This window comes from Piliocolobus tephrosceles, chromosome 17 (genome assembly GCF_002776525.5).
Source record: "Piliocolobus tephrosceles isolate RC106 chromosome 17, ASM277652v3, whole genome shotgun sequence".
In the NCBI taxonomy this organism is placed as follows: Eukaryota; Metazoa; Chordata; class Mammalia; order Primates; family Cercopithecidae; genus Piliocolobus; species Piliocolobus tephrosceles.
In genome coordinates this window covers 5089240-5112477 of record NC_045450.1, presented here as the reverse complement: position 1 = coordinate 5112477, position 23238 = coordinate 5089240, and the positions used below count along the sequence as shown (strand labels likewise).

Here is a 23238-nt window from a genome sequence, read left to right as displayed (position 1 = left end):
GGGTCCCTTGAGCCCAGGAGCTCAAGACTGCAGTGAACTATGACCATGCCACTGCATTCCAGCTTGGGCAAGAGTGAGACCCTGTCTCTTAAAAATAAAATAATAAAGGCCGGCGCCTGTAATCCCAGCACTTTGGGAGGCCGAGGCAGGCGGATCACGAGGTCAGGAGATCAAGATCATCCTAGCTAACACAGTGAAACCCCGTCTCTACTAAAAACACAAAAAATTAGCCGGGGGTGGTAGCGGGCGCCCGTAGTCCCAGCTACTCAGGAGGCTGAGGCAGGAAAATGGCGTGAACCCAGGAGACGAGCTTGCAGTGAGCCGATATCACGCCACTGCACTCCAGCGTGGGCGACAGAGCGAGACTCCATCTCAAAAATAAATAAATAAATAAATAAATAAATAAATAAATAAATAAATAAATAAAATAATAAAATAATAGTGTTGTGAATGTAAACTACTCATCAATTTCAAAGACTTAGTATAAGAAAAATAAAAATAAATCGTTTCTATATTGATTACAGATGTAATTATAATATTTTAAATCTTGGGTCAAATAAACTAGATCGTTAAAATTAACTTCGCCCACTTATTGCCGCTCTCTTGGATGCAGCTACTAGGAAATGTTGAAATGCACACATGGCTCACCTTTGTAGCTCCAATTCTATTTCAACTGGACGGTGCCCCTCTAAGGAAGTTTGCCTCAGCTCAAGGCAGATGTGCCCTCAAATGAGTTTGTTTCCAATTCATTTAAAACAAAGGCTGGGTGTGGTGGCTCATGCCTGTAATCCCAGCACTTTGGGAGCCCGAAGAGGATGGATCACTTGAGCCCACGAGTTCAAGACCAGCCTGAGCAACATAGTGAGACCCTGTCTCTATAAAAAAATTAAAAAATTAGCCAACCATGATGGCACATGCCTCTAGTCCCAGCTATTCAGGAGGCTGAGGCAAGAGGATCTATTGAGCCCAGGAGGTCAAGGCTGCAGTGAGCTGTGATCAAACCACTGCACTCTAGCCTGGGCTAGAGAATGAGGCCCTATTTCAAAAAACAAAGAAAGAAAAAAAATTTGTTTTTTGCTTTCAGAGCTTTTGTATTTCTGGGTTGAATTGCAATTGCTAGATCAAAGACATAGCCTGTGAGCCTGGAGAATCAGGGCCAAGAAGGACAGGGCGGGCACCCCTCTCCCCAGCACCCCGCGGACAGTAGGCTCTATGCCCAGGACTGGTCTAACCTCCGCTGCCTCACGGTCATCCCCCTGCAGCCACCCTTCCCAGAGTCCTTTGCCCAGGCCACCCCAGGCTTTTTGGCAGCCCTGCCGGGCCACTTGTCTTCAGGTCTGCCAGGGGGAGGTGGGGAGGAGGTGGGAGGAGGGCGTGCAGAGGCGGCCTGGGCTGGGCCAGAGCTCGGGGTGCTGAGCGTGTGACCAGCTATGAGCAGAGACCAGCCATGGCCAGCCCGGGGCTGCTGCTCCTGCTCTTACTGATGGCACTGCCACCGCTGGGGTCCTATTTGCTGCCTGGACTGGACACTGCCGAAAGTAAAGCCACCATTGCGGACCTGATCCTGTCTGCGCTGGAGAGAGCCACCGTCTTCCTAGAACAGAGGCTGCCCGAAATCAACCTGGATGGCATGGTGGGGGTCCGGGTGCTGGAAGGTAAGTGAGCCCCAGTTCCCCTGGCTGGACACTGGGAAGCTAGCTCTCAGCTTTGTCCTCTGCCCTGCTCTGTATGCCTGGGACCCGGCAGCCTCCTGGCCCCAGAATAGCCTGCCTCGGCTATAAGGAGAGAAGAGGCCAGGGGCTGGCTCTTCCTAGGGGCTGTGGCCCAGCTAAATGTTATGTAATTTTTTAGAAGTAGGAAAGATTTAAAGGCAACATGGGAAGGGATTTGGGAATTATCTTTTTCTCAGAATGAAATGATCCATTTGACAGCCCCTCCTGACTCACCATGAACAAGAGGAGCAGGGAGAGTGCTCCGCGAACAGATATTTGTGATGTGCATGTTTGTGTGCGTGCATGCGTGCTTGTGAGTGTGTGATGTGCGTGTGTGTGTGTGCATGATGGGTGTGTGTGTGTTTGCCTTGGCCTGTCTCCAGCCCCTTTCTTGGGGATCTTATAGCTCTGAAAGCTAAACAAACACTTGACTGTTTTTGCAGAACCTTCAGGAGACTTTGGCTCCTCCCCTTGAGGGAGGTGACTGTGGACAAAACTTAGGACCCTCAAGATCCGATTCCAACCCGGCTTCCTCCACTTCCAGCCAAACTCTCCTGAAGGTTCTGCAAAAACCTTCACGATCTTGGCTCACTGCAAGCTCCGCCTCCCGGGTTCACGCCATTCTCCTGCCTCAGCCTCCCGAGTGACTGGGACTACAGGTGCCCGCCACCATGCCCGGCTAATTTTTTTTGTATTTTTAGTAGAGACGGGGTTTCACCGTGTTAGCCAGGATGGTCTGGATCTCCTGACCTCGTGATCCGCCCGCCTCCGCCTCCCAAAGTGCTGGGATTACAGGCGTGAGCCACTGCGCCCGGCCGAGATGAGGTTCTACCATGTTGGCCAGGCTGGTCTTGAACTCCTGGCCTCAAGTGATCCACCTGCCTCGGCCTCCCAAAGTGCTGGAATTACAGGCATGAGCCACCATGCCCGGCCCACTTTCTGTTTATTGTTATTACGTTATAATACATAATTATACAACTCACCATAATGTAGAATCAGTGGAAATCCTGAGACTGTTTTCCTGCAACTAGATAATCCCATCTGGGGGTGATGGGAGACAGTGACAGATCATCGGGCATTAGATTCTCATAATCTAATGTGTGCAACCTAGATCCCTCATATGTGCAGTTCACAGCAGGGTTCGCACTCCTGTGAGAATCTAATGCAGCCACTGATCTGACAGGAGGCAGAGTTCAGGCGGTAATGAGAGTGAATGATGGGGAGTGGCTGTCAATTACAGATGAAGCTTCGCTGGCTCACCCACCACTCACCTCCTGCTGTGCGGCCCCGTTCCTAACAGGCCATAGACCAGTACTGAACTGGGGGTTGGGGACCCCTGTCCTGTTGGACTTTGTAGACCCAGTGCAATCACAGGAGGAGACACTCTGACATACGGGAACCTCTCCCTGTTAGCACTCCCGAGTCTGTACTTCTTCCCTGCGGGTTTGCCCACGGAGGGGACTGAGCAGAGGGGGCGTGACAGAGCCGATTGCCCTGGAGGACGTCCTCAGCATCCTTCTTAACCTAGCCCATCCTCCCTAACAAGGTTCCTACCTGACGGCAGCTGCCCTACTTCATCCCTCGCCCTCTCAGCCCTGTATGGATGCTGTCACTCACATCTCCCCAGTTTCTGGCCATCTCTGGATCTTCACCATTCTCTCCCACCCCAACAAAGCCACTGCTAGCCCACAGGATACCCCTGTGGGAATAAGAAAAAGGCACTTCCTTCCTGAAGTCACTTGACAGCCATCTGCTGGGAAATTGTCTTACTACGTATACAAACCCACGATCCGAATGTGTGTTGTCCTTGTGCAGTGTACAACCTGCTCAACTGTACACAGTGGTTCTCTACCCTGCAACCTTTCTCTGGCCATCCAACAAGAAAGTATCTGAGTCAAGGATGTGAGGATTTGAACCTCAAGTATCAAGGATTTGAACCTAGGCCCGCCTCCAGAAACCAAGCTCTCAGCCATCACCTTCTACCACTCTGACACCCATTCTCATTGCCCAGATCACCCCCACCCTGGCCTCATTTCCAATCAGCTCAGTAAATCCTTCCCCTCTGAGTGCTGCAGAAGCCAGAGAGGCTCCCAGGAAGCATTAGACTTTGAGGCATTTTTTTTTTTAGCTGATCAAAAAAAAAAAAAAAAAAAAAAAAAAAAAAAAGTCCCGATTCCAAATAGTAGAATGAATTAAGTCTGATCCCTTCCAGAGCAGCTAAAAAGCGTCCAGGAGAAGTGGGCCCAGGAGCCCCTGCTGCATCCGCTGAGCCTGCGCGTGGGGACGCTGGGGGAGAAGCTGGAGGCTGCTATCCAGAGATCCCTCCACTACCTCAAGCTGAGTGACCCCAAGTACCTAACAGGTGAGCACACGTCGGGTGTCCCATTCCCTCAGGAATAGCGCCTCTGGGGATACTGACTGAAATAACCCAGTGTGGGCTCTCCTGGGGCTAGGCTGGGCTGGGACAGTCCGTAACCAACTTTGACCTGTCTGCCAAACAAGCCACAGACAAGCCCTGGGGACGTGCGGTCATCCTTGACTTCAGACTCTGATGGGCTCTCCCATCCACACAGACGGGTGCGGAGTAGGCAGGGTGTCTACTCTCATGCATTCAGTGCATGTGCAAGCTGGAGGTCCTGGTCCTGGACCAGAGCGGAGGGGCTGGGCTGTCCCAGAGGGGAGAGTGTCCAAAAGGCAATGCGACCCTTTGCACAGCAAACACTAGTGTCCCATATCACCAAATTATATTAATCCACTTCATTAAATGTCATTAAAAATTCCTGAAGTTGTCCACACTCTATTTTTCAAAACAGTGGGGTTTATCTCTCTCACGCCTTGTGACCACTGAGAGTCTCTCCTCACTAGCTCAGAGTGACCCTGCAAAAGGTCCCATCTAATAAGTCTGGCTGAGTTGTTCCTGGATGGCAAGGGTGGGCACAAATAACCAGCCCGTCATGCTGCTCCAACCCTGTCTCCCCTGCTCCCTGCTCCCATCAGATGTGTGGGGGTCAGCGGGGAGGTAGCCAGGCCATGCTTCACGCTCACATGGCAGTCCAGCCACAGGGACCATAGCCCAGGCCGACCTTTCCAGTGTTGAGGTCCCCACCCTCTCCCAGGCCTGGTCCCTAACACTGTCCCCGCCTATGTCGTCTTAAAGATGCCTATGACTGGGCACCTGTTTAGTTAAGAGCTCCACTTTCTCACCAAACCAAAGGGGTCTACTAATATCACCTCCCCACTAATCCCACCTTCCCACTTGTTGTTGCTGTTGTTGTTGTTGTTGTTGTTGTTTTGAGACAGTCTCACTCTGTTGCCCAGGCTGGAATGCAGTGGTGCAGTCTCGGCTCACTGCAACCTCTGCCTCCTGGGTTCAAGTGATTCTCCTGCCTTAGCCTCTCAAGTAGCTGGGACTACAGGCACCCACCACCACGCCCAGCTAATTCTTTTTCTTTTTTTTTTTTTTGAGACGGAGTCTTGGTCTGTTGCCCAGGCTGGAGTGCCGTGGCGCAATCTCAGCTCACTGCAAGCTCCGCCTCCCGGGTTCACACCATTCTCCTGCCTCAGCCTCCCGAGTAGCTCCTTCTCCAAGCCCCCAGGGCCAAAGCCAGGGGTTTGTGCAGACCCAGGTGCAGCTCCCCAAAAATTAGCCGGTGGCACCTGCCACCACACCCAGCTAATTTTTTATATTTTTAGTAGAGATGGGATTTCACTGTGTTAGCCAGGTTGGTCTTGAACTCCTGACCTCAAGTGATTTGCCCGCCTCGGCCTCCCACAGTGCTGGAATTATAGGCGTGAGCCCTATCGCTAAAAAAAAAAAAAAAAAAAAAGCCGATCATAGCTCACTGCATTCTCCAACTTCTAGACACAAGCAACCTTCCTGCCTCAGCTGGGACTACAGGTGCACACCACCACAACTGGCTACTTTTTTCATTTTTGTGGAGACAGAGTCTTGCTATGTTACCTAGGCAGGTCTTGAACTTTGGGCCTCAGGCGATCTTCCTTCCTTAGCTCCCCAAGTGCTGGGATGACAGGTGTGAGCCCCGCACCTGGGAAACTAACCCTTCTATTTATCTGGGTCTTCCATGGGATGCAGTGGGTTTAGTCAAATCCCATCCCAACACTGTTCCTATTGATTAGCGGAAAAAATGGTTTTATAAGCGAAATGAGCTTTCTTGAGTGTTTCAAACCCAATCGGGAGCCAGGAGACAGGGCTTAGAGCCCTGAACTGCACCTGCCAGTGGGCAGAGCTGCCGGAGGGGGTGGGGACACCAGGGTGGCCCACTGCTCCTGGATCACCCACAGCCCACCCCACCTATCTGTCCTCTCTGCCAGAGTTCCAGCTGACCCTCCAGCCTGGGTTTTGGAAGCTCCCACATGCCTGGATCCACACCAACGCCTCCTTGGTCTACCCCACGTTCGAGCCCCAGGACTCATTCTCAGAGGAGAGCAGCGACGCATGCCTGGTGCAGCTGCTGGGAACCGGGTGGGCCCTGCACTTGCCCTATTTGCTGGAAACCCAGACGCACTCCTTCTCAGCTGGCCCTGTCCCGCTCCTCCTTCTCCAAGCCCCCAGGGCTGAAGCCTGGGTTTGTGCAGACCCAGATGCAGCTCCCCAAAGCTGCCGGGCTCTGCCCTCTCCCTCTCTCAGGGTGCCCCTTGCTCCAGCCGCCCGCTGGCCTCCCATGCCACAGCGGGTCTTCCAGCAGCCACAGCTGAACACACCACCTCCAGGTCCCAGGACAAATTCCCAGTTCCTCTCCACCCTTCCAAGTCCCCAGGCCCCTAGAGGCCTCTTTTCAGACTCTCCAAGGCTCCCTCGCACTTCAAAGACTTTGCTCCCCCACCCCACCCACCCCATCCCTTGGGCCTCAGGAAGTCTGCCCATCCCCCAGGGTTGGCGCCAGCATCCTACCTCCAAACCCCATCCTACCTCCGACCCCAGCACACATCAGACCTCCCGTGAGAGGTCTTAGAGCCACAGATGCAATTTACATTTGTATTACGGGCCTGTCCCCATCCCCAGTGAGGATGCAGGTCCGGGAAGGCAGGACTGAGCCTAGTTGAGCTCCTCATTTTATCCTGGTACTTGGTGGGCTTGGAGCAACACCCCAGGGCAGCCCTGGGCACAGATGCCCATGGGCAAAGTGGGCAGCAGGTGCCCAGGCTGCATCCTCTCAGCATCCTTCAGAGCAGTGCTTGGGCCAGGACACAGCTGAGCTCACGGAGGGGTTAGGCCCCAGCCAAGGACTCCTGCTTTTTTAAAAAATTTTATTTAATTTTTTTTGAGACAGAGTCTCACTCTGTCATCCAGGCTGGAGTGCAGTGGTGTGTTCTTTTTCGGCTCACTGCAACCTTGACCTTCCAGGTTCAAGCGATTCTCGTGCCTCAGCCTCCTGAGTAGCTGGGATTACAGACGTGCACCACCACACCTGGCTAATTTTTGTAGTTGTATGTGTATTTTTTCTTTTCTTTTCATTTATTTTTTTTTTATTTTGAGATGGAGTCTCACTCTGTCTCCCAGCCTGGAGTGCAGTAATGCAATCTCAGCTCACCGCAACCTCTGCCTCCCAGATTCAAGTGATTCTCAAGTGATTCTACCTCAGCCTCCCGAGTAGCTGGGATTACAGGTGTATGTCACCATATCCAGCTAATTTTTGTATTTTTAGTAGAGACAGGGTTTCACCATGTTGGCCAGGCTGGTCTCGAACTCCTGACCTCAGGTGACCTGCCTGCCTCAGCCTCCCAAAGTGCTGGGATTATAGGTGTGAGCCGCCACACCCGGCTGGTGCAGGAGGAATAAGCATGTTGGGCCCAGATTCCAAGTGGTCTGGATTCAAGGACCCACCGTTTAGGACTGGAAAAGATGTGATTTGTCCCAGGGAGCAAGAGGAAGTTTCAGCCTTGGCGGCTTCCTCAACCCCGGGATAGCTCTAGCATCATCTTTCCTGTGCCAGGGCAGCCAGATTTAGCAAATGAAGATGCAGAACTGCTGTATATTCTCTGGCAACCCCCACGCCCAGCTGGGTGTCTGGAATCTACTGGGAGTTCCAACAACTACAACTGGGGGGCTGGATCGCAACCTGGGAAGACGCAGGGCGGGGTCAGTGCTCCATCCTTAACAGCTTGGAACCACTTTCCCCCAGGATGGACAGCAGCGAGCCCTGCGGCCTCTCGGACCTCTGCAGGAGCCTCATGACCAAGCCTGGCTGCTCGGGCTACTGCCTGTCCCACCAAATGCTCTTCTTCCTCTGGGCCAGAATGGTGAGTACCCAAGGAGCCCCGCCGAGCCAGCGGAAGGGGAAGGAAAAAGGAAAAGGGGCGACGGGACGTGGTGGCTCATGCCTGTAATCCCAGCACTTTAGGAGGCCGAGGCGGGCAGATCACTTGAGGCCAGGAGTTCAAGACCAACTGGGCCAACATGGTGAAACCCCTTCTATATTAAAAATACAAAAATTAATTAGCTGGGCGTGGTGGTGCGCACTTGTAATCTCAGCTACAAGGGGAGGCTGAGGCAGGAGAATCGCTGGAACCCGGGAGGTGGAGGTTGCAGTGAGCGAGATCATGCCATTGCACTCCAGCCTGGGCAATAGAGTGAGACTGTCTCAAAAAAAAAAAAGAAAAGGAAAAGAAAAAAGAAAGAAAGAAATGAAAAGGGGCTTGTGGCAATGTAATTTTATCTGCTACATACCAGGAAAATAAGCAGAGTTTTGGATTTGTACTTGGGACTTCAGGAGGGAGAAGTAGGACCCCTACCATACTTCTGCTGTGTAACTGAGCCGATTTGGGATCTGGCATTTGGGGTTCTGTTGGGCCGGTGAAACAGATAGCTTTGCCTGCTGAACTGGACTGCAGGGCATCAGAAAAACACAATGAGAGAAACAAAGAGAGAATCAGAGAGAATCATCAGAAAGAATTCTGTAAACAAAAACAAATGAATGAGGCTAGGCACCGTGGCTCACACCTGTAATCCCAGCACTTGGGGAGGCCGAGGGGGGTGGATCACTTGAGATTAGGAGTTCAAGCCCAGCCTGCTAACAAGGTGAAATCCCGTCTCTACTAAAAATACAAAAATTAGTTGGGCGTGGTGGCGTGCACCTGTAATCCCAGCTACTCAGGAGGCTAAGGCAGGAGTATCACTTGAACCAGGGAGGCAGAGGCTGTAGTGGCTGAGATCATGCCACTACATTATTCTCATATATATATATATACACACACACACACACACACGTGTATATAAGCCACTATATATACAAATGCTACTTTCTATATATACACATATTAAAAATATAAAATAAAGAACTATATATATAGTGGCACATATATAGTGGCATATATATGTGTGTGGCAAATATATATAAATATATGTGCCACTATATATTTTTCTTTATATATATATCACCATATATACACAGACACCACTATATATATATACACCCTGCCATATATAGATATATGCCAATATATATTTTTTCTTTTTTCTTTTTTTTTTTTTTTTTGAGACAGAGTCTCACTCTGTTGCCCAGGCTGGAGTGCAGTGATGTGATCTTGGCTCACTGCAACCTCTCCCTCCTGGATTTAAGCAATTATCCGCCTCAGCCTTCCAATTACAGGCACGCGCCACCATGCCCAGCTAATTTTTGTATTTTTAGTAGAGATGGGATTTCACCATGTTAGCCAGGCTGGTCTTGAAATCCTGACCTCGTGATCCACCCGCCTCAGCGTCCCAATGTGTTGGGATTACAGGCATGAGCCACCACGCCTGGCCATATAAATTTCTTCATACAGAAAAGTAGGGTTCATTATCTTTATTTAAAAAAATGTGATTCAGTGTCCAGAAATTCTTAGCTGAGGGGACACTCTCTTTTTTTTTTTTCCAACAGAATTTAAAAATGATTATTTCTCCGCAAGCTGTGACAGACCAATATTTTTATAAATACAATAAAAACCATATTACAAGGGAATGATTTTAATCATCAGATTCAACAGGTGGAAAGTCACTCTGACCACTGCTACAGAAGTGTCTAAAGTCTGCTGTCAACTCCTATTCTTTTCTCCCAGTGTAGGGAGTGACCAGCCCCGTTCTTGGCCCACACTTTCAGTAGCACTGAAGCTGCCCGCCGGGTCAGGCTGGTTGTAGATTGCATTGCCTCCTCGCAATCGGTCATACAGCACCTCCTAGTGGCCCAGGCCTCACGCTGGGCACTTCCCAGCTGTGTCATCCATCCACATGAGAGCCCCTCTGGTGCAGTTTCTAGCGGCCTCACCCTTTCCTGATAAAAACTCTTGAGGCCCAGAAAGGTTACTTTAGCAAACCAAGATCACACAGCTCCTAAGCGGCAGAGCTGGATCTCGAACCCAGCTCTCTCTGATGAAGGAGCCCCAGCAGGCTGGGGGTGTGCATGGGGAAGAAATCCTGCAAAAAGGAGAAAAAGACCTGCCCTAAACACAGCCCCTTGCAAGACCGTCTCAGAACTGCAAGACTTTCCCATAGCAGGGCATGTGTCTGTCCTCTGCACCACTGACTCCTTTGTCTTTGGGTGTTTGTCTCCCCAGAGGGGATGCACACAGGGACCGTTCCAACAGAGCCAGGACTATATCAACCTCTTCTGCGCCAACATGATGGACTTGAACCGCAGAGCTGAGGCCATCGGATACGCCTACCCTACCCGGGACATCTTCATGGAAAACAGTATGGCCAGCATTCTGCCCCAGGGACAAAGGAGCAGGGTGTCCCCCCACCAACACACACACACACACACACACACACACACACACACACAGAGTTGCCAGATTAAGCAAGTAAAAATACAGAGTGCTCAGTTAAATCTGAACTTCAGATAAGCAATGAATCCATTTTTAGTATAAGTTTATCCCAAATATTTCATGGGTTATACTTATACTCAGAAATTATATTCATTGTTTATCGAAAACCCAAGTGTAACTGGGCGTCCTGTATTGCACCTGCCACTGTGTGACAGCTTCCTGGCCCCAAAGGCTGCCCCAGTGACTAAGCTCTACACAGATGGACCAGGTGAGGCAGATAGACCCGCAAAGTCATATGGATGAGTCACACAGGGAGCGCTTGGGTGGCTTCTCGCTGGCTGGGGTGTCCAAACCCCTCCACTGACCCTGACTTTGGAGCAGCCCTGACCAAGGCCCTCAGTGGGAGGTGGGACACAAGTGTGGGAGCCCCTAGTTGCTCAGGCAAAGGCTCGAGCTGCCTCCTTCCAGCCCCTGCATTGAACATCCACCTCCTAGTGCTGCCTAACCCAGGCAGATGGAGGCAGGTGGTACCGTGGCAGCCCTGGGGAGTGGGAGCAGGTGGGCCTGGGGGGCAGGCCTGCAGAGGGCCCCTGTCTTTACTTCCAGTTATGTTCTGTGGAATGGGCGGCTTCTCCGACTTCTACAAGCTCCGGTGGCTGGAGGCCATTCTCAGCTGGCAGAAACAGCGGGAAGGATGCTTCGGGGAGCCTGGTGAGCCGCGCTGCTGCCCTGGCTAAGAGTGGGGACAGTGGGGGGTGGGGGGCGGCGCTGGGTTTCTAGGCCAGGTGTGGAAACAATGCATTGGTGTTAAGCTTGGTGAGGGATTTGTAACCTGCAGGTGCACATACACACAGACATGTGTGCACACAAACAGAAACAGGCTCAGAGCTTTGGAAGCCAAAATGTTGCAAGACAGGAGCCCGTCTTATTGGAAGGTGTTGGCCCCTGCAGCTGCATTAACAAGCCCACTTGTATTGTACTGTTTTTATGCTGAAGATAAAGACAAACCCAAGACTGGGTGATTTATAAAGAAAAAGGGGTTTAATGGACTCACCGTTGCACATGGTTGGGGAGGCCTCACAATCATAGTGGAAGGCAAAAGGCACGTCTCACATAGCAGCAGACGAGAGAATGAGAAGCAAGCACAGAGGGAAATCCCTTATAAAACCATCAGATCTTGTGAGACTTATTCACTACCATGAGAATAGTATGGGGCAAACGGCCCCCATGATTCAATCACCCACCAGGTCCCTCCCACAGCACCTGGGAATTATGGGAGCTACAATTCAAGATGAGATTTGGGTGGGGACACAGCGACACCATATCACCATTCATTCAGCAAGTACATATTGAGCACCTACTAATGTGCCAGACACCATCTAGGCTCTAGGAAAAACCAGAGCCCCGAGGAAAAGAAACATAAATCACCTGAACAAACCAAGAAGTGAAATAATTGCACGTTCTAGTAAGAGCTATAAAGGGGATGACAGGGTGAGGAAGAAAATAACTCCAGGGAGGCTCTCCAGGTGGGTGGTCAGGGACAACTACGTGGCAGGAGGTGATGGAGCAGAGGGTGGAGAGGCAGAGGATTCACCCACTTCCTAGCCGGGTGACACTGGACAGCTGGTCCCTTTGGAATAAGCTGCTTCACCCCTCTGAGTCTCAATTTCCCTGTCTGTAAATAAATGAGCAGAGTAATCCCGACCTTCCTGAGCTGCAAGGAGAGTCGCTGTGACACATTTGAAGCCGCATAGCCTGTGCCAGGCATAGGGAAGCTCCCAGGAAATGTCAGTGTCCTCATTAGAAGCTCGGGATGCTCCAAGAAGCAAAAGCTTTTGAAATAAGATGGTGTGTTTTTAAAACGGAGTTTATACAATGAAGATTCTTAGGCCCCCAGACCTATAGCTTCGGCAGGTTGAGGATGGGGCTATGGAAGTTGCATTTTTGGCTTAACTATTATTCTCAATAGACACGTAATAATTGTACATGTTTATAGGGTACAGTGTGATATTTCCATACATGTATACAATATGTAATGAGCAGATACATCACCTCAAACATCTGTCATTTCTTTGTGTTGGGAACATTCCAAATTCGCTCTTCTAGCTATATGAAAATACACAATAGGCTCATGCCTTATAATCCCAGCACTTTGGAAGGCCAAGGCAGGTGGATGGCTTGAGCTCAGGAATTAGAAACCAGCCTGGCCAACATGGCAAAACCCCATCTGTACTAAAAATATCAAAAAAATTAGCCGGGTGTGGTGGCGCACGCCTATGCTCCTGGCTACTTGGGAGACTGAGGTGGGAGAATCACTTGAGCCCCAGGAGGTTGAGGGGTGCTGTGAGCCATGACTGCACCACTGCACTTCAGTCTGGGTGACAGAGCGAGATACTGTCTTAAAAAAAAAAAAAAGAAAAGAAAAGAAAAAAAAAAAAAAAAAAAAACCATGCCACAAATTGTTGTTATTTGCAATCACCCTGAAGTGCTACGGAATGGTGCCACTTATTCCTCCTCCTGGCCATACTAGTGCATCGTCTAACCAACCTCTGGTTATCTCTTCTCCCCCATCCCCCTCCCCACCTGTAGTAACCACTATTCAACACTCCCCTTCTTTTTTTTTAGAGATAGAGTTTCGCTCTGTCACCTAGGCTGGAGTGGAGTGCTATCTTGGCTCACTGCAACCTCCACCTCCCAGGTTCAAGCCATTCTCCTGCCTCAGCCTCCCGAGTAGCTGGTACTACAGGTGTGTGCCACCATGCCCAGCTAATTTTTGTATTTTTAGTAGAGACAGGGTTTCACCATGTTGGCCAGGCTGCTCAGGATCTCCTGACCTCAAGTGATCCACCTGCCTCAGCCTCCCAAAGTGCTGGGATTACAGGTGCCCCGACTCAACACTCCACTTCTATGAGATCAATTTTTGTAGCTTCCACATACGAGGAAGGACATGCAACATTTATCTTTCCATGCCTGGCTTACTTCAATTAATATAATGTCCTCCATGTTCATCGATGTTGCCATGAATGAAATAATTTGGTTATTTTTATGGCTCAATAGTATTTCATTAGGTCTGTATACCACATTTTCTCTGTCCATTCATCTGCTGATAGACACTCAGGTTGCTGCATCTTGGCTACTGTGAATAGTGCTGCAATAAACACGGAGGTGCAGATGTCTCTTCAACATACCAATTTCCTTTCCTTTGGATAAATACCCAGTAGTGGTATTTATCCAAGTCCTAGTTTTAGCTTTCTGAGAAGTCTCCATACTGCTTTCCATAATGTCTGTACTAATTTACATTCCCATCAAGAGTGTGTAAGAGTTCTCCTTTCTCTACATCTTTGCCAGCATTTGTTTTTTTTTTGTTTTTTTGTTTTTTTGTTTTTTGTTTTTTTCTTGTTAGACATGGTCTCACTCTGTCATCCAGGCTGGAGTGCAGTGGTGCAATCTCGGCTCACTGCAACCTCTGCCTCCCGGGTTCAAGAGATTCTCCAGCCTCAGCCTCCTGAATAGCTGAGACTACAGTGGGAGCCACCAACACCCGGCTAATTTTTGTATTTTTTATAGAGACGAATTTTCACCATGTTGCCCAGGTTGATCCCGAACTCCTGAGCTCAAAGTGATCCACCAGCCACGGCCTCCTAAAGTGCTGGGATTAGAGGCGTGAGGCACCCCACTTGGCCATTTTTTTGCCTTTTTTATAGCTGTCATTTTAACAGGTGTGAGATGCTATCTCATTGTGATTTGATTTGCATTTCCCTGATGATTAGGGATGCTGAGCATTTTTCAGACCTGTTGGCCATTTGTGTGCCTTCTTTTGAGACGTCTATGCAGCTTATTTGCCTTTTTCCTTTTTTTTTTTTTTTTTCCCAGACAGTCTCGTTCTGTCACCCAGGATGGTGTGCAGTAGGACAATTTCGGCTCACTGCAACCTCCACCTCCCGGGTTCAAGTGCTTCTCCTGCCTCAGCCTCCCGAGTAGCTGGGATTACAGGCACCCACCACCACCATGCCCAGCTAATATTTGTATTTTCAGTAGAGACAGGGTTTCTCCATGTTGGCCAAGCTGGTCTTGAGCTCTCAGTCTCAAGTGATCTGCTCACCTCGACCCCCCAAAGTCCTGGGATTATAGGAGTGAGCCGCCGCACCTGACCTTGTTTTGTTTACTATAGCCTTGAAGCATATTTTGAAGTCCAGTAATAATATTCCTCCAGCTTTGTTCTTTTTCCTTAGGATTGCTTTGGCTATTTGGGGTCTTTTGTGGCTCTATATAAATTTTAGGATTTTTTTTTTTCTATTTCTGTGAAGAATGTCATTGGTATTTTGATTCAATCTGTAGATCACTTTGGTAGTATGGATATTTCCACAATATTAAGTCTTCCAATCCATAAACACGGGATGTCTTTTCATTTTTTGTGTGCTCTCTTTGATTTCTTTTATCAGTGTCTTTTACAGTTTTCCTTGTAGAGATCTTTCACCTCCTTGGTTAAATTTATTCCTGGGTATTTTGTTTTTAGCTCTTATAAATAGGATTACATTCTTGATTTCTTCTTCTGCTAGTTCATTGTAGGTGTACAGAAATGCGGCCGGGCGTGGTGGCTCAGGCCTGTAATCCCAGCACTTTGGGAGGCAGAGACGGGCAGATCACGAGGTCAGGAGATCGAGACCATCCTGGCTAACACGGTGAAACCCCGTCTCTACTAAAAAATGCAAAAAAACTAGCCGGGCAAGGTGGCGGGCGCCTGTAGTCCCAGCTACTCGGGAGGCTGAGGCAGGAGAATGGCATGAACCTGGGAGGTGGAGCTTGCAGTGAGCTGAGATCCGGCCGCTGCACTCCAGCCTGGGCGACGGAGCAAGACTCTGTCTCAAAAAAAAAAAAAAAAAGGCATGCTACTGATTTTTTTATGATTGTTCTGTATTCTGCAACTTTGTTGAATTCATTTATCAGTTCTAAGAGTTTTTTTGGTGGAGCTTTTAGGGTTTCCTGTCTATCAGATCATGTCATCTGCAAACAGGGATAATTTGACTTCCTCCTTTTTCATTTGGATGCCCTTTTTTGTTTCTCTTGCTTAACTGCTCTGGCTAGGATTTCTAGTACTATGTTGAATAAAAATGGTGAAAGTAGGCGCTCTTGTGTTGTTCCACTTCTTAGAGGAAAAGCTTTCATCTTTTCCTCATTCAGTGTAATGTTGGCTGTGGGTTTGTCATACATGACCTTTATTATATTGAGGTATATTCCTTCTATACGTAACATATTGAGAGATTTATCATGAAGGGATGTTAAATTTCATCACGTGCATTTTCCTGCATCTATTAAGATGATTATATGATTTCTGTTTTTCATTCTATTGGTGTAATGTGTCATATTTATTGATTTACATATGTTGAACAATCCTTGCATCCCTGTGATAAAGTTCCCTTGTTCATGATGAATGATTTTTTTTTTTTAATGCAAAACATTCAATTACTTACTGGAAGTGGTCAAAGTAGGAAAGCCATGAATGATTTTTAATGTGTTGCTGGGTTTGTTTTGCTAGTATTTTGTTAAGGATTTTTGCATCTAGGTTCATCAGGGAAATTGGCCTATAGTTTTGTTGTTGTTGTTGTGTCCTTGTCTGCTTTTAGTATTGGGGTAATGCTGAACTTGTAGAATGAGTTTGGAAAAATTTCCTCCCCTTCAATTTTCTGGAAGAGACTGAAAAGAATTGATATTTTTTCTTTAAATATTTGGTAAAATTCATCAGTGAAACTGTCGGGTCCTGGGCTTTTTGTTTTGGGGAGACTTTTTATTACACATTCAATCTCATTACTCATAATTGGTCTGTTCAGGTTTTCTATTTCTTCTTGGTTCAATCTTGGTATGTTGTATGTGTCCAGGAATTTATCAATTTCCAGTAGGTTTTCTTTTGTTTGGAGACAGAGTCTCGCTCTGTTGCTCAGGCTGGAGTGCAGTGGCGCAATCTCAGCTCACTGCAACCTCCACCTCCCAGGTTCAAGTGATTCTCCTGCCTCAGCTTCCCAAGTAGCTGGGATTACAGGTGCCCACCACCACACCTGGCTAATTTTTGTATTTTTAGTAGAGACAGGGTTTCACCATATTGACCAGGCTGGTCTCGAACTTCTGACCTCAAGTGATATACCCACCTAAGCCTCCCACAGTGCTGGGATTACAGGCATGAGCCACCATGCCCTGCACACTCCACTAGGTTTTCTAATTTGTTGTTTATAATAGCCTCTAATGATCCTTTGTATTTCAGTGGTATCAGTTGTAATATTTCCTTTTTCTTTCTGATTTTATTTACTTGAGTCTTTTTTTTTCCTAGTCTAGTTAATAATTTATCTATTTGTTGATCTTTTTTAAAAACCAACTTTTTGTTTCATTGATCTTTTGTATTGTTTCTTTAGTCTCTTATTTATTTCTGCTCTGATCTTTACAATTTATTTCCTTCTACTAGTTTGGGGCTTGATTTGGTCTTGATTTTCTGGTTCCTTGAGATGTATTGTTAGTTCGTTATTTGAAATCTTTCTGCTTTTTTGATGTAGGCATTTATTGAAGTAAATTTCCCTCTGAATACTGCTTTTGCTATACATCCCACAGGTTTTGGCATATGGTGTTTCTATTTTCACTTGTGTTAAGAAATTTTTAAATGTTCTTCCTAATTTCTTCATTTGCTCATTGGTCATTCAGGAACATGTTGTTTAATTTCCCTGTATTCACACAATTTTCAAAGTTCCTCTTGTTATTGATTTCTAGTTTTATTCCATTGTGGTCAGGAAGATACTTGCTATGATTCAAATTCTTTAAAATTTGCTGAGACTTGTTTTTTGGCCTAACATATGGTCTATTTTGGAGACTGTTCCATGTGCTGATGAGAATATATATTCTGCAGCAGTTAGATAAAATGTTCTGTAAATGTCTGTTAGATTCATTTGGTCTCAAGCGCAGTTTAAATTCAGTGTTTTTTTGTTGAGTTTCTGTCTAGATGATCTGTCCAATGCTGACAGCAAGGTGTTGATGTCCTCAGCTATTATTGTACTGGAGTCTATCTCTCCCTTTATATCTAATAACATTTGCTTTAGGGTTCGCCAGTGTTTAATACATATATTTTTAGAATTGTTGTGTCCTCTTGCTAAATTAATTCTTTTAACATTATATAATGACCTCCTTTGTCTCTTTTTACAGTTTTTGACTTAAAGTCTGTTTTATCTAAGTATAGCTACTCCTTCTCCCTTTGGTTTCCACTTATGTGGAAGATCTTTTCTCACCCTTTCACTTTCATTCCATATGTGTCTTTACCAGTGAAGTGAATTTCTTGTAGGCAGCATACAGTTGGGTCATGTTTTTTTCATTCATTCAGCCAGTCTATGTATCCTTTAAGTGGGGGGTTGAATCAATTTGCATTCAAGGTTATTATTGACTTGTGAGGAATTACTCCTATCATTTCATTAATTGTTTTCTGGTTATCTTCTATATCCTTTGATTTTCTTCTTCCTTTCTTATTGTTATCACTGCTATTTGGTGCTTTTCTCTAGTGATAGTTTTGCTTCTTTTCTCTTTCTCCTTTCTGTTTCTCCTCTACCAGTAACTTTTATACCTTTTCATGTTTTCATGTTAGTAATTATTGTCTTTTTCTTTTCAGATGTAGGATTCCCTTGAGTACTTCTTGTAAGGCCAGTCTAGTGGTGATGAATTCCCTCAGTTTTTGCTTGTCTTGGAGGGACTTACATTTTTAACAAGCACCTCCAGTGGTTCCGTTGGTGGGTGTTTGGGGAACCACAGTTTGGGAAACCATCAGTAGATGACAAGTTGAGGCCATGCAAAAGGATCTGCAGACAGGTACAGATGGAAACTTCTGGAATAGCCTCAAGTTTCAAGAGAAGACCTAATTTCCTTGAAATATTATTGGGGCAGGAGGTTTAGTGAGTAACATTTAAAAATTCACCTTGAGACCAGTTGCAGTGGCTCACACATATAATCCAGTACTTTGGAAGGCCAAGGCTGGAGGCTCACTTGAGCCCAGGAGTTCAAGGCCAGCCTGGGCAACATAGCGAGATCCCATCTCTACCAAAACAAAAAAAAAATTTTTTAATAGCTGGACATGGTAGTTCATGCCTGTAGTCCCAGCTACTTGGTAGGCTGAGGCAGGAAGGATTGTGTGAGCTCAGGAGTTTGAGGCTGCGGTGAGCTATGACTGTGCCACTGCACCCAGCCTGGCCAATAGAATGAGACCCTGTCTCTAAAAGAAAAGAAGTAAAAAGAAATAAAAACATAAAAAATAAAAATCTCTCTTAAGAAGTTCAACTTTTGCTCTTCTCCCAGATGCTGAAGATGAAGAATTATCTAAAGCTATCCAATATCAACAGCATTTTTTGAGGAGAGTGAAGAGGCGAGAAAAACAATTTTCAGGTAATGAAAATACCCAAGGGAGTTTCTTGACATGAAACTGAGATATCCTAGCAAAACAGAGGCCTGTGTTTATTCTCTGCTATGGAAGAAAAGCACTTGGCATCACCAAAGGGGCACTAATCAGAGGGCCTTCATGTATGGGAGGTGGAAGGGAGGCTGGGGGTCACTGATGGCCTCCTCTTAGAAAGCAGGGAGACAGGCCGAGCGTGGTGGCTCACGCCTGTAATCCCAGCACTGTGGGAGGCCAAGGCGGGTGGATCACCTGAGGTCGGGAGCTCAAGACCAGCCTGACCAACATTGAGAAACCCCGTCTCTACTAAAAATATAAAAATTAGCCAGGCGTGATGGCGCATGTCTGTAATCCCAGCTACTCAAGAGGCTGAGGCAGGAGAATCGCTTGAACCTGAGAGGTGGAGGTTGTGGTGAGCTGAGATCGCGCCATTGCACTCCAGCCTGGGCAAAAAGAGCAAAACTTTGTCTAGAAAAAAAAAAAGAAAGTGGGGAGACAGCCTGGGCAACATGACAAAACCCTGTCTCTACTAAAAATACAAAACTTAGCCGGGAATGGTGGCACACGCCTGTAGTCCCAACTACTCGGGAGGCTGAGGCATGAGAATTACTTGAACCCAGGAGGTAGAGGCTTCAGTGAGCTGCGATTGCACCACTGCACTCCAGCCTAGGTGACAGAGCGAGACCCTGTCTCAAAAAAAAAAAAAAAGAAAGAAAGTGGGGAGTCAAGAGATACTGTCTTTGGTTAAAGGAGCATAAAAGAGAAGTTTCCGTTGTTAAAAATCACAGTAGTAACCCTTCTAAGTCAAGATCTGGTCAGGAAAATAGAACCTGCATCAGGAACTTCAACAGAGAGAATTTACTAGAGGAAACTCATCTCAGAGGTGTTGTAAGAGCTGAAAACAGAAAAGGTGAAAAAACCCAGAGATTTTACTGTTGCAGGAAGCCACTACCTTCCCCAGGGCTGGAGAATGGCAGGAAGAGGCCGTGTTAACAGAGCCTGCAGGGGCTGAACAAGGAGGAGACAGAGAGAGGAAGGAAGAAATATTCTGGCTTCTCCCCTCATTCCACCTGCACCTCCTGTTGGTCGAAACCAGTAGGCAGGGCATCCTGGGAAATGTAGTTTGGAGGGGTCTGTGTGCTGGAGTTTGGAATAAGGAAAGGCAGAGAAAGGACCCAATAGCCAATGAATGGCCAAGTGACCAGAACAGTTTTGGTGGCCACACAGCCCAGTGCTCCCAGAGCTGCCCCAGTTTACACCTGTTGTCTTGGAGCCACTATGAAGAGTGCCCTCTTTCCTCCAAAGCATCCTGGTTATGACAATAAACTGTATGGTCAGTTCGCCAATGTAGAGAAAGTGAGAACTACTGAGACTCTGACTGCTGGGAAGGGAAGAAAGGCAAGAAATAACATAGAAGAAAGGGAAGGAGGGAGGCACATAGGAAGGGAGGAACCAAGAAGAAAGAGAGGATTTTGATTTCAATTTTTCATTAATAAAAAATAAATAGGTCGGGCACAGTGGCTCACGCCTGTAATCCTAGCACTTTGGGAGGCCAAGGCAGATGGATCACCTGAGGTCAGAAATTCAAGACCAGCCCGGTCAACATGGTGAAATCCCATCTCTACCAAAAATGCAAAAATGAGCCAGGCGTGGTGGCGCATGCCTGTAGTCCCAGCTACCTGGGAGGCTGAGACAGGAGAATTGCTTGAACCCAGGAGATGGAGGTTGCAGTGAGCTGAGATTGTGCCACTGCACGCCAGCCTGGGTGACAGAGTGAGAATCCGTCTCAAAAATAGTAATAATAAAATAAAATAGAGTAAAAATTAAATAACTGCGGGCAAAAGTAGGAAGGGATATGGAACAGCCAGTTCACAGAGTAGATGTCCAACATATGTGGGTATATGATTCCAGTAACTAAACATCTGTCCATCAACCCCACTGTGGCCTCATCATCCACCTACAGGTGGACAGGACAGAGGAGTGAAAGCAGAAATCCAGTGAGTCAGTTTTGCAGCTGCCACCAAAGCTCAGGCAGAAGGGAGAAAAGTTCCCAGGAGACTTCCAGAGGCCTCTACCCTAGCTAGGCCTTCCTGACACAGAGAGGCTGGGGCCGCCTATGGCTGGGGTGGTAGGGGCCTGCTGTGTACTACCTGGTCAGCTGCCTGTCCCCAGAGTCAGACAGCCCAACACGAGAACTGTCCTAGGGACTGGAGCGAAGACGCAGAAATTCCAGAGTCCAAGGCCTTTCCTGAGGCACCTCCAGGTTGACCAGCAGCCTAGAAAACTGCCTGGCAGGGGTGTGCTCATTCTTGCACTTATGACACAAGCCCACGGAGCAGGAGGCAGCTGGTGTAGAGACTAGGAGCACAGGGTTTGAGGTCAGGTTGTGTGGGTTCGAGTCCCGCTTCTGCCTTTTACTTGCTGTGAAAGTCACACGACCTCTCTGAGCCTCATTTTCCTCATCTGTAAAATGGGTACCACACTGTTGGGGGCTAATAACTGATCATCGTGCATAGCCCTCCCCATTGTATGTGGCATACAGTAGGCCACCAAGAGGCATGAACTGCCAGGGTTAGTCATTCGGCACCTTGAAATCTGCATTCTCCGTCCCTTCAAGGGACCTGGCTGGGGTCCCCTCCCCTTCCCAAAGTCTCTGGGTAGGGAAGAAAGAATTCCTGGCTCCCTCCCACAAGCAGAGAGATTGTGAGACTAGAAGAGTGCAGCCCACTTTGAGCTCAAAGAACTAACTACATCTAAGGGTTATTATCTCAGGCAGGTGCTCAGGCCTGAGACTCTGACTCCACGAACCATGAGGTCACATGGGACCAGGCAGACCAGAGGCAACTAAGAGGAAGGCGGTTGGGGTCAGAAAATGAGCTGTGGAGTCACCAGGGCCGGGGGCTCAGCTCGGCTACCCAAGCCTCAGTTTCCCCATCTCAGAAGGTCTTACACAGGACCTGGGACAGGATTCTGGTGCATGTGGTTTACTGAGGTAGGTAAGTCAGGGAAGCAGGCTAAGCCAGGCAGGAGCTGGACAGGATGTGGTCTCAGGTCAGATCCCCCCTCAGGGATGGGAGGGGAAGGCCTTGGAGCATAAATTGCACCACAGAGTCATCCCCCTGGGACAAGGTGGCAGGCTTTTGTATCCCTGTATTGGTAAGTTATTTGGGAGGGACATACCTCCCAGAGAAGGGAGCCCTTAGCAGCTGGTGGAAGGGCACCCGGCCCAGCAAAAGGGGCCTAAGGGAGCACTGAAGCACCCACTCAGTGTCTTGCAAGTTGCCTGAAATAGTATCTGCAAAGCACTTTTTTTTTTTTTTTTTTTTTGAGACAGAGTCTCACTCTGTTGCCCAGGCTGGAGTGCAGTGGTGCGACCTCGGCTCACTGAAACCTCTGCCTCCTGGGTTCAAGTCATTCTCTTGCCTCATCCTCCGAAGTAGCTGAGACTATAGGTGCTTGCCACCATACCTGGCTAATTTTTGTACTTTTTTAGTAAAGACAGGGTTTCATCATGTTGCTCATGCTGGTCTCGAACTCCTGATCTCAAGTGATCCGCCCACCTCAGGCTCCCAAAGTGCGGGATTACAGGCGTGAGCCACCGCGCCTGGCTGAAACGCCCTTTCAATGGGACTGTGTTATTAAACGGCCAACGTTCTTGCCACCCAGCACTCATAGGCATTCTCTTCCCGCAGATGGCTGCTCCTCCCACAACACAGCCACAGCGGTGGCAGCGCTGGGTGGCTTCCTATACATCCTGGCAGAATACCCCCCGGCAAACAGAGAGCCACACCCATCCACACCGCCACCACCAAGCAGCCGCTGAGACGGACGTTTCCACACCTGCTGCCTGGAGGAGGAACAGACCCCTTCAGTCCTCCTCCCTTAGATCCAGGAGGGCATGGCTGACATCCTGGGAAGCAGGCATCTGGAAGCAAAGCCACCCTGACGCCCCATCTTGGAAGCCCTGAGTACGCAGGACCAGGGTAGGTGGCGGCCGGGAGGGACTCAGTGTGAATGGATGAATAAAGTTTGACTGCAACTGACCCAGGGTTGAGTCTTGTTTCTCAGCCTTGAGGACAACCTTGGACAACCTCTTGGTCTGTTTCAACTTTCCAGTCCCACTCAACACAAATTCTTCTTTTTCTTTCTTTCTTTTTTTCCTTTCTAATTAATAGATGAGGTCTCACTCTGTCACCCAGGCTCACTGCAGCCTTGAACTTCTGGGCTCAAGCCATCTTCCCATCTCGCCTCCTGAGTAGCTGGGACAACAGATGTGTGCCACCATGCCAAGCTAATGTTTAAATATTTTGTAAAGATAGGGTCTCACTATATGGACCTGGCTGGTCT

General features: G+C 48.0%; 1 protein-coding gene across 1 annotated transcript; it reads left to right on the top strand.

The window, feature by feature from the left end:
- Nucleotides 1-1210: 1210 nt before the first annotated feature.
- C17H16orf89 (chromosome 17 C16orf89 homolog) lies at nucleotides 1211-22934 on the top strand. Its single transcript, XM_023225838.1, has 8 exons — nucleotides 1211-1655; nucleotides 3925-4074; nucleotides 6045-6195; nucleotides 7856-7973; nucleotides 10266-10401; nucleotides 11082-11186; nucleotides 18795-18881; nucleotides 22584-22934. Exons 1-8 carry the CDS (start codon nucleotides 1448-1450, stop codon nucleotides 22712-22714), a joined length of 1086 nt encoding a protein of 361 aa, XP_023081606.1. The 5' UTR covers nucleotides 1211-1447; the 3' UTR covers nucleotides 22715-22934.
- Nucleotides 22935-23238: the final 304 nt, after the last annotated feature.

What these genes read in the sequence shown, in the direction of transcription:
- C17H16orf89 (XM_023225838.1), top strand. Translation starts at nt 1,448, where the DNA reads ATGGCCAGCCCGGGGCTGCTGCTCCTGCTCTTACTGATGGCACTGCCA. An exon ending in TGACCCCAAGTACCTAACAG is followed by an intron (nt 4,075 to 6,044) that starts GTGAGCACACGT and finishes CCTCTCTGCCAG; the next exon opens with AGTTCCAGCTGACCCTCCAG. An exon ending in TCTTCCTCTGGGCCAGAATG is followed by an intron (nt 7,974 to 10,265) that starts GTGAGTACCCAA and finishes TTGTCTCCCCAG; the next exon opens with AGGGGATGCACACAGGGACC.